Source organism: Rhea americana, unplaced genomic scaffold (assembly GCF_003343005.1).
Source record: "Rhea americana isolate MKP2758 unplaced genomic scaffold, rheAme1 scaffold_237, whole genome shotgun sequence".
Lineage (NCBI taxonomy): Eukaryota > Metazoa > Chordata > Aves > Rheiformes > Rheidae > Rhea > Rhea americana.
Genome location: NW_028186354.1, coordinates 1,308,626 through 1,319,572, shown reverse-complemented (window position 1 = coordinate 1,319,572; position 10,947 = coordinate 1,308,626). Strand labels below are relative to the sequence as shown.

The 10,947-nt window shown below is 45.9% G+C and overlaps 1 protein-coding gene across 1 annotated transcript in view; it reads left to right on the top strand.

The window, feature by feature from the left end:
* Window positions 1-6: 6 nt before the first annotated feature.
* ENOPH1 (enolase-phosphatase 1) overlaps window positions 7-10,947 on the top strand; it is a 13,894-nt gene continuing 2,953 nt past the window's right edge. The window contains exons 1-5 of the mRNA XM_085306312.1: window positions 7-147; window positions 6,030-6,131; window positions 6,893-7,095; window positions 10,030-10,162; window positions 10,805-10,928. Of these exons, the coding sequence (XP_085162438.1) occupies window positions 64-147; window positions 6,030-6,131; window positions 6,893-7,095; window positions 10,030-10,162; window positions 10,805-10,928 (646 nt within the window). The 5' untranslated portion in view covers window positions 7-63. The remainder of the gene's footprint in view (window positions 148-6,029; window positions 6,132-6,892; window positions 7,096-10,029; window positions 10,163-10,804; window positions 10,929-10,947) is intronic.

Sequence of the window (10,947 nt, the reverse complement as noted above, 5' to 3'; positions counted from 1 at the left end):
CCGCCGGGCACCGCTGCCGCGGCGCCGCCCGCGCCTCTCCGCCCGGCGGCGGCGGCGGCGGCCATGGGCGTGTTGCCGGTGCCGGCAGAGGTGCGGGCCATCCTGCTGGACATCGAGGGCACCACCACTCCCATCGCCTTCGTGCAGGTGAGGCGGCGGCGCGCGGGCAGGCCCGGGCACGCCCCGCGGCCGTTAGCGCCGCGCCAACGGCCGCGGCGGAGCCGGGCGCTGTCGCTTCCTGCGTCGCCCCTTCGGCGCGAACAGCCCCCTGCCCGCTCCCTTCGGCCTCCCGTGCCGTGGGCTGGCTTCGCTGTTTGCCCTCCCTGCACACCCCTTCTTTCTTTCTTTCYTTTTCCCCCCACGTTGATCATCCCTGAGGTAACATGGGTGTTTCTGATGTGCCGTTATTTTTTTTTCTTTCCTTTATTTTCCCTCCTYAAGAGAAAATATGCTCTTAGGGGCAACTCGTGTAACTTAAAAAATAAATTTAAATTTAATTTATTTTTGGGGGGTCCTCTTTTACGGAAGGCAAGCTGTAGCTGCCTTTGAGATCTGCTCTTCCCCCCCCCCCAAAAAAAAAAAAAACACGTTTGCATAGGTTTTGCGGGTGCTTTTTTTGTTGTTGCTGTTTTCCCCCACCGCGACGGGTCTCTGCTTGCAGACATTCTTGCCTAGGCACATAAAAGCCCTCTTTACTGGCATGGCGTTACCTGGGCAAGGTAAGTACCTTTCTGGGAGCTGAAATCTGTGTTAAAGAGAGGGCCCGAGTTTCCTGAGGAAGCATAAAAGCTTTTTATGCCTTCCCTGTTGTGCTGAGTAAAGTTCAGGAGGAAATACTGGTTCTGTCTGACTTGGCCTTTTCTCTGAAGACAGGATTATAGGGAGCTATTCAAATCTGGGTAATACAAGGCAGTTTAGTATGTAGTTTCTTTGGAGGATGGGGATGTATGTAAGTGTCCTTATCTTRCTTTGAGAAGAGCCTTCCCAGCGTGGTTGCTGCCGGGAGCGCTTTCCAGGTGCAAATCCAGCTGGAGCTGCGGCAGCTCACCTGAGTTTGCAGAGCACCTGAATTAGCGCCTCTGGGTTATCGACTGCCTTTTCCCTTCGCAAGGGCGATAGTCGGCTGTCTGATGTGATCGGAGACTTGYTTAACAAGCACAAATGCAAGGGGAGGTCAGCGCAAGGACCAAACTGAGCCTGCGTTGCTGGTGCCGAGCACATGCGGGTGGGTGACTTGCCTTTCCTAAGAGGAGGCCCCAAAGTTGTGGTCATGCTAGTTTAGGCCCTGAACTGAGGGAACTGACAGCTTGCTAGGCCAGGAGGCTGTCTGGACAAAGAGGCTCTGTACKGTTCAGACCATTAAAATTTGCACTTTTCTCAGCAGCTGTAGGCTCTGTTGCTCCCAGAAGTTTGTAGGCCCTAACCCAACTGGTGTTACCATGCCCTTAATGGACAGGAGTAATTTCCTTGTACTTGAGACGTTGAACAGACGTTATGTTAAGGCTGCTCCTTCATCTTCCTGCGGTGTCTTTCAGCTTTTGGTGGATATTTTCTGCCGATAGTTTACATTTTGCTTTAGAATAGCAGAGGGTGCTTTGTGACCCACGTAATGCATGAAGGGGTGAATGCGCTTGCAAGACTTTCTAGGTCTTTCCGTTAACGCTGTTTAACGGATGAGCAATGTGACCTACATTTTTCCTTTCTATGTTCTTCTAGTGCTCTTGAAGAGGCTGCCGATTTAGATAGCATTACAACTGCCTCTCTTCCCTTGACATCTTCTAATTTAAACAGCTTCAACAATTCACATAGACTAACAGAGCGAGGAAGTTGCTTACAACCGCCTAGGAGCCAATTTGTTGTCATGCTAATAAGTGAGACCAGCAATATGCCTGAGAATGTTTCCTAGCTGAAGTCTTTTTATTACAGGGAGCCAAATGAATTATGGCTCTCAATTTACTGAAAAAAAAGGCAAAAAAAAAAAAAGCTTGAAACAGTTCATTTTACTTAGAATTTCATTTCACCTCTGTTATATTCATTTGTCTTCAAAAGGTCCACTGTTGATTCTGCAGGCATTTTTTCTTTAAAAATTTTATTTAATCATTTCTTTAACATTACAATTTTTAATATGAAAAGGTAACAAAATGAGTCATTTAATTGGTGGATTAAACAAAGATGCTAGGCCTCTAACTTTTGCCTGGTAGATGTCACCAACTTTTTTCTGCCTCTGCTCCGACAGAGAAAGCAGATGGCAGGGGAGGGAGGTAATTTGATAAACTAGGGTTTAGCCTCTTTATCCTAGAGCCTAAACTAGCCTCTAGGCTTTGCCAGATTTCTTGTCAAAGAGCCAGCTGTTATTGAACTTCAGAAATTTTGCTTTCAACACGCATGCAAACTATCACTTTGGTTCCTTGAAATCCTACAAGCACTAACCACAGTGCAATACCTGAACATCAAACTGGGAGTAAAATACAACCTTTATTACCTGGGTTAATGTCACTGTAAGCAGCTGAGATGGGTGAGGGAGTCTGGAGCAGTCCTCGTTCACACAGCTGTTTCTCCATCCTGCGTGCTGTGTTTGTGCAGCCCCTTCTGGGGCTTGGCGATACAGAGGCGTCTGGCCGGTCGGTGGGGCTGTGAGATGGTAGCTCGGGCTTCCCAGCATGCCCAGGACTCGTGTCCAGAGCTGCAGCAGCTCTGCGTTGTGCACGTCGGGCTCTCCTGCTACCCAAAATAAAAGAACTGTGTGAATTTACTAAGGTTTAGAGCAGCCCTGAGGAAACTTATTAGGGGTTTCTAACCCCTAGCAAGAGACCTGTTGAAAGCTAAGGCCTTGGCCAAATAGACACTTTTATAGGCTGCCAGGAGTCTATTCCACACCAAGTCACAGCCCTTGAAACTCAGCAAATCGTTTTCTGGGGTCAGTCTTGAACTTGTAAGTGATCTGTCACATTTACTGTTCATCATGGTAATTTTCACAGGGGTATAATTTCCCAGACCACAGACCAACATGTTTGCCAACAGCATGCGCTTCAGGATTCAGCTTCGAACACTTGACAGTCCGCTCAATCACTGAGTACACTGAGTCGTGTACAGAAGCTTTCACACAAAAATGAATACTGCAAAGACTTGTCTCAGACTATACATGCCTCCGTGCTCTTCCTTTGGAAACATAGCCACGGTGTGCCTTACAGTACCTGCTCGCTATAAACAACTCGGCAGAAAGCTTTTTCTGGCCTTAGATGAACCCTTCCAAGAGAGTTGTTGTTACACAATCTGCATTCAGAAAACCTTGCTCCTTAAGGATGCCCCATCAAAAACCAGCACGGGCTTCCCATGGGCTTAATTGCAACCTCCTTATCCCCCTTCTACTTAAGGTTTTCACCTACTAGGATAATTAATCTGCTTCTACTGCAGTCCTTTAAAGACATCATACTTAACTTCCAGAGTTTTTAAGTCTTTGTCATACTGAAGCCCCTCCTGGAAAAARGAGGAGAAAAAAATAAGAGAGGTCAAGGAAATAAAACTCCTTAAATGCCACGCAGACAAACTGATCGTGTTCAAAGGACATGAGGTCTTGGCACGCCAGTGCTCAGGAGTTGCCTTTTGGGGAGAAGACCAATTTTGGCATTAATACATGGTTGGGAGGGCAGGATATGCCTGCAGAGCTGCTGTTCCCCCGCAGCCAAATCTCCCCAGGTAGCAGCAGGAAACTCGCCTATGGAGCCAGGGTAGCATTTGATTCAGACTGCTCATTTTAAATTCCAGTTGTTGACTTATTTCTAGGGAACTGTTATCCCATTTGTTACCCCTTACCAGGAAGGGATCTTTGGAATTGCTACTTCTGTTTTCTTTCCAGTCTCCTTTCCCTGGGTGCATATTCATCTTTTTCTCCCTAGCAAATAACTTGGCAGTCCAATCTGCTCACTCCTGTTTCAGCCTCTAAAAATAAACACCAGCATAATTCTCAGTACTGACTCAGTCAGATATTCTCACTGGCCTTGAGGCAGGACACTCTTGCTACTTTCCCATGACATCAGTGGACTCGTGGGGGCAGTTCCTCTTCATCACAGCGTCAGGTTGCCTGCAGACTCAGGAGGACAGACGTGAAATTTTGGATTGTGTTTGGATATTCTTCTTTGTGAGTGGGAAGGCAAGAAATGCTGCTTTTAAGAAGAAATTGAGACCTTTTGAAATCCATGTGGTAAGAGAAGTTGCGCAAAGGCATCAAGTCAGTTCCCTTTCCCAGTGGATACTTTTTAATTTCTTATCAAATCTGAAAGATACCTTGAAACTTAGGGAGCTCAAATAAAGGAAATGAGAAGGCAGCTTCAGGTATGACAGGACTGTTGATTTCCTTAGGCAAGTTTATGATATTTTTTCTAGGCTTTTAAGAAGACTTTCCTTTACCCCATATTTACATTGCTTTTAAAATATGCAGCATGGGAAACTGATTACATTTTAGTAGTTGAAAATCAAAGAGTCTTGTTGTTACAGAATGCTTCCAGGAACACTTTTTAATTAAATAACAAATGTGGGCATTTGAGATGGTTCTTTTTTCGTTAATAATTTGGCCACTTTTTTGCGCCTGTATGTTACAAAGCTTCAGCTTACAACTATTGCCAATATTACCTTGAGCTCWGTTGACTGAAACAGTGACAGTAAAATGAAGTCGTTCTCCACYCTGTGACAATATTAAAGGTGACATATAGAGAGGAGAAAAATAGCATTGGCTTTCTTTTGCTTCAGAAGAGATCAGTTAGGTTTAGTTTCCTCTCTACTCTTCCCCATCCCAAGTTTTTCACAGTTACGAAAAGTTCAGTTCTTTATGTGATGAGACAGTATCACCACTGATGGGAGGAACCCTGAAGTGAAAATTCAAGGTGTCAAATAATAAGAAACTGAGAAGGGGAAATGCTTTTATCCAACTGATTAAAATAAAAAATTTGAGTGACTATGGAACACTTTGAAAAAAAAATTTCTTCAAAGTCCACTTAATTCCAATAAAGCTCCATAAATCCAGCTTTCTGTTCACTAATGCTTTTCCATCCACCAACAAAACCAGGAAAGTCCAAACAGTGATATTTCCCTAAGAAAAAGCTGAATTGTACTCTCAAGTCCTCGTGTTTTAAAAATCCAGGGTTGGTACAGCAAAGCCAAACCTTCAGTGCTGCTTTGAAACAACCTGTCATCCAGCCTCTGTGCAGAGGAACAAGCTCCCTGCCCGTGCTCTTGTCCAAGGCTCCTCCTTGGCCCAGGGCTGTTACCTCCTAGCACATGTGGCTGCTGCTTGTGGCTTTTCAGTTGTGAAACACCAACAATGAGGAGAATTTAATTATTTCTGATTGCCCGTGAGATCCCAGATGTCTGTGATTACCTTGTGACAGTTTTTCCTACCTCCATTTTATTTCGTTGGAAGCCTGTTTTGTGGAGCTCAGTGTTACTGAACTAGACCTTTTCTCAAGGACACTGTWTATACAGTTCTCTAGTTTGGGTGACAAGTTGAATTTCATTCCAGAACGACCTCAGCGAGGTCAGTGAGGAGAAGAGCCCCATTAAAAATAGAATAGCATAACTTGTCARTTCGGAGTATGTCAGCAGTCAGCCTTTAAATCCTAAGCTTTTGGGAACTCACGGTCACATCTGGCCTTTTCAGAGTTAACATTTTTAGGCAAGTCCAGGGAAAGGTATGACCCACCTGTTTGTTCTCAGGATGAACTGAACTGTTGTTGTTAAAGCCGCTCTGACTGCTTTCTCTGCCAGGATTTGGAAGTTGCAGCTACATAAGCTTTTGTTCAAAACAAACAGAAAAAACAAATCCATATGTACTAAGTATGATTCAAAGTTAGCGTTGGACTGAAAGCAGACAGACAATTTTGGCAGAAAGTTTTGTAACTTATGGTACTGTAGAGAAAGTGCAAGTGGGGGAAATAATCATACCTGCCAGCACGTTCACATAATTGCTTTAAAACMAACTCAGACTTACCTGTGTCAGATTAAACAAGCTGCCTATTTTTCTTATGTGCTCCTAGGACACCTTGTTCCCTTACATCAAAGACAACATTAAGGAGTATCTGCGTGCACACTGGGAGGAAGAGGAATGCCAGCGGGATGTTGGTCTTTTGAGGAAACAGGTTGGTTAACTGAACTATGTTGTGTTTGTCTTGATGTGTTTTCACTGCCTACCTGGGACTTCAGGTGACTCAAACTCCCCTGCAGTAACTTCAAACAAATCAATGTGCTTTCTCCATCCTGCCGGGAGGCTAGTTCCCTCGAAAGCTCTGACCGGGGAGTGGACCCCAGAGCCTGGGGCTATCCTGCGAGAACATCTGCTGCCTGAGTGGTGGCTCAGGCACAGTAGGAGAGCTTCCTTCAGCTCAGCACGGTGCCTGCATGGTGCCTTTTCCTTGCTGAACCCACACCTGCAGCCTCCAGGCACCTGTTTGGGAAGCAGCATGGAAAGCAGTTGACAGAGGACCTGGCCTCTGTGGGGTAGCACATTCTGGCCCTGTACAGTGGAACAGCCTCAATCTGAGACCTGTAGCTGTCTGAAGCCAACACAGGCACTTGCTTATTTGCCTTTATTTCAGTAATTAAATACTTAAGCTGGTATAATCCTTGTTAGATTATTTGCAGTACAACCACAGCAGTTCTAGTTGTTAGGTTTGGAAAGCGCAAAGGATCTGTTTCTGGATCCCACTGAATTATGAACTCTCCACTTAGACAAGATTCAAACCACATCATAACCCTTCCTGACTTCCTGTCCTTAATGTGAAGCTCAGCGTCCTGCAGTTAGGAAATGTGTTAATGCAGGTAGTAGACTGCTTTCCTAAACTGACATCTTGACACTACTCTGTCTCTTCCCTCGCCTCTTTTTGTGATTCATGATTTCCAGGCTCTAGAGGACTCCAGCTTGGATGGAGTTGTACCAATCCCCTTAGAGAGCGGAAGCGGGGAAGAGGAACTGGAGAGGGTTATCCAGGCTGTTGTAGACAACGTGCGCTGGCAGATGTCTCTTGACAGAAAGACTACAGCACTGAAACAGCTGCAAGGTCATATGTGGAGGGCAGCCTATGCAACTGGACACGTGAAAGGAGAGTGAGTAACTTCTGCATTTGAAACCGTTCCTTGGAATAGCTGCATGAAGTCCCCAAAACAGCCCCACGTACAAATTTAAGTAGGGTAACTGCCTCAGTGGAGAAACAAATATGTTTGCTTTCGGTAGTTACTTAAGCCAGGCCACTGCTGCCATGAAACCAACTGCAGTCGTTTCATTTCCAAACTTGATCTTACAATGAAACAAAAATTCGTGGAGTTTAATCTTTGCATTTTGTGAACCGGTATCTTACAGTGACCTAGGGACAGAACAAATTGTCCCAGTCCCCACTGGGAAAACTGCATGTGGGTGAGGATATTTCTCCCTAATGAATAATGAGGAGATTGAGGCTCGAGGATGAACTTTCAATAGTTCTCTCCATTCTCCCCCCCTCTCTTTTTCTTTCTGGAGGGGGACGGACAGACGGACAAAATTTAAAAAGCTGGAGTTGTAGGAATAACAACCTTGGCTGCCCGTGGGTCAGATTCTTTTACTCATTTCCRCCTGCTTTGTGTCTTTACCTGAGTGTCTCTTGCCTTTCCACTTCTTTGTATCTTCCCGGCTCCTCTTGTTCCAGCCATAACCCGAGGGTGTATGAGTAGGGGCCGCCAGAGTTAAGCATAATCTTCTTATTTATATCCAGAGACATTTGGTTAAACTATACACTTCAGGTTCCTAAAGTAGTAAAATAAACCTTTACATTTGAGGTATTTTGCCAAGGGGGAAATGTGGAAGAGTCAAAAGAGCACAGAAGGATGTGTAAACATCCACCAGAAAAGTAACAAAAAATAAAAGCACGGGAAGAGGGGCAGCCATCCTGTTCATTATTATTACTTACATACAGATGGATTGCCTTTATTTTCAAAAATAAATGAAAGGGTTTTGCTTTTGCCCGTCACATTTGACTGATCTTCAGGTAGAACTTGTTAAAAATAATTTTACTCGGGGCCATATCGTGGACAAACATTTATAGTGGCCCAAATATCATGGAGCCAGCCTTCCTGCTTAACAGCAAACAGGGAGTGAGATGTGCTTTGCTAAAATCTCCCCCTCACCAAACTATACCCAGCACATCAGTGGCTGAAATTCAGGCACTCAGCTCAGCGTGCAGAAGCATGAAGATGTCTGGGAGTTTTTACAGGTGTTAAATGGCCTCAAAATATTTTCTGCTGATGCAAGATACGTTTAGTAAGTAAATAGGAAACATTAAAAAAAAATCCTAGCACACCAGAGCACTGAGCATATCGTCAATAAGTCAGAGAGAAAGAAATGTCTAGCTGACAGCTAGAAGTCTGTAAAACTCTCAATCCTTTGGCATCTGTTTTGCAGCCCTGTTTCTTCAGGCAGTGTGGGTGCTCAGACCCCCTTCTCGGGGCAGTACCATTAGGCCTTGACTCAAGTGGCCACATACAGTTGTGCACTACAGAGGGGAGAGCTGCTGTTTGGAGTTGGATGTAGACCAGGTTTGCAGAGGATCACTTTTCCTCCCTCTCTTCTCTCCATCCTTCTGCTCCATCAAACTCAAACCACTTCCCTGACCTTAAAAGGCTGTTGGTGGCCTTTCCTCATCGATCACCGTATATACTGTCAAGGTGCTTACTATCAGCTCTGCTTTGTTACTCCTTAGCATCCTTTTGGCTTAATTTTTCCCCAGCATACTGATGATTTTTTCCCCTGCTGCTCTCCTAAGTGTTCTTTCCCAGCTGCCCCTCCAGTGCCTCCCCATAGCACAGGGGCTGTTAGTGCTCCCACTATGGGGTAGTCAGTGCACCCAGGCTGCTGTCTATTGTACAGCGTGTTCATGCCTGCTTCTCTCACCTGCTGCCCTTCAGCTTGCACTGTGGGGCCCTAGGGATGAGGAGGCATTTTTTGTCTCTCTTTTTTCTTTTCTTTTTTTCCTGTAACGCCAAGCACCGCAGAGCCTTTACACACATACAAGTGCTGTCTCTCTTTTTTCTTTTCTTTTTTTCCTGTAGCGCCAAGCACCGCAGAGCCTTTACACACATACAAGTGCAGTGCTGGAGAGATGCTGTGGCACAAATGAGAAGGGTATGAGAGATCCGACAGACCCGTCTGTTACCAGGCACTGGTTGCCATGGCTTTGGTCCTCCTTCCCTCTCTCACAGCTTTGCTCCCTGCTGCTGGGCTTGGCTTCACATTGCTGCTGCCTGGTAGTGGAACATGGCTGCGGTCTTAGGACTGCTCTGCCCATTGCTATCTGCAAGGCCAGAGGCGTAGAGGGCAGAATGCAGATGCCTAGTGATCAGGAGGAGCTAGTTCGCTCCTCTGCGGTGAGGTTAAGGCAGGGACACATTTAACCCGCTGTTGTAACACTTGAACTACTCACTGAACTGACTCACTGATCTGTGTTCCTTAAAAAGAAAAAAAAAAAAAACAAAACCCTCCTTTCCTGGTTTGTTGTCTGGCTTGGAACAGTTGGTTTCTGTAGCTGGAGTTCCATCTCAGCTCTTCTCTACGCAWGTTTGGATGGGTTTACCCTGTTCAGATGCAGCTTATGGGCACAGCTCTTGCCAAAAATTAAACCTTCATAGCTCACAAGGCAAGTGGGATTTAGGATTTTCATTCTTCTCTTATTCCCCCTTATTCCTCCTTCCTGCAAGAAAGTGACTGGAGGCCACATTCCCAAGCCCTTCCTCCCCCCTCCAAACTGAGGGGGCTGGAGAGACTCCTGCCAAACTTCTGGAAGAGCTCATCATAGCTGCCGTCTGTGTAGCTGTCAATATGCTGCTCAGTTGGCTGGAGCTAAGAATATATTATGGGCTGCTGAAATACACTCCCCAGTTGCAGAAGCCCTGGGCAGATATAAAAAGAAGTCCTTGTTGGTACTGATGGGACAGTTTTCACAGTGCGTGGCTAAAGGTGTTTCCTCAGGTGTATCTGTGTTTGTCCTTACCTGCTGCCCTGTTTTGCATCAGAGTCTTTGAGGACGTGGTTCCAGCCATCCGGAAGTGGAGACAAGCAGGGATGAAAGTCTACATCTACTCTTCAGGAAGCATTGAAGCCCAGAAACTTCTGTTTGGCTACTCTACAGAAGGTGATATTCTAGAGGTAGATAACGTTACCACTTTCCTTACAGATTCTGCATCTGCAGAGCAGTTCATTACTAGAAGGAGGAGGGTGCAACTGCTCTTGCTGTAATGCTTTAAGAATAGAGTCTCAGATATAAAACCAGCAGTGGGCTTGATGTGCAGAGTTCAGCTGAGCCAGTTGAAAACACCAGCTGGATTCTACATCCCCAGGTTACCCACCAGTGAGAGCRTAAAGAGTGTCCAGAAGTCAGCAGCAGTGTGGTGAACACAGTTGGGCAGGGGTTTGGGAGATGACTGTTGTCCTATTTCAGGCAAAGTCTTTCTGCTTAAGTTAGTCCCTGTTCTGGAAAGCCCTGAGAAAAAGACAAGCTGAGCAGAGTGCCGTAAGGAACGGTGAGAAGCACCTGTTGTCACAGAGCTTGTGAACATCTCTCTCTTACAGGGGTCTTCTTGTTGTCTTTAAGTTAAACTCCTCTCCATAGAGCTGTGCCTCCTCACTGCCCTGTTACGAGCAGCACGTTTGCCCACAGGCTTGATCTGTTCCGTGCCAGGGCTGACAACTGACTATTGGCCTCTGTTGCCATGGTGGGAATGAAAAGGGAACTTCCCATAGCCTGGCTCTTCAGCAGATGGTGTAACTGCTTTTACTTTTCTCTTTCAGCTTTTCGATGGCCACTTTGATACCAAGATAGGTCCCAAGGTAGAAAGCGAGAGCTACAGAAGGATTGCTGAGAGTATTGGGTGCGCAACTAACAACATCCTCTTCCTGACCGATGTCCCTCGAGGTAGGTGGCCTGCTGGCTC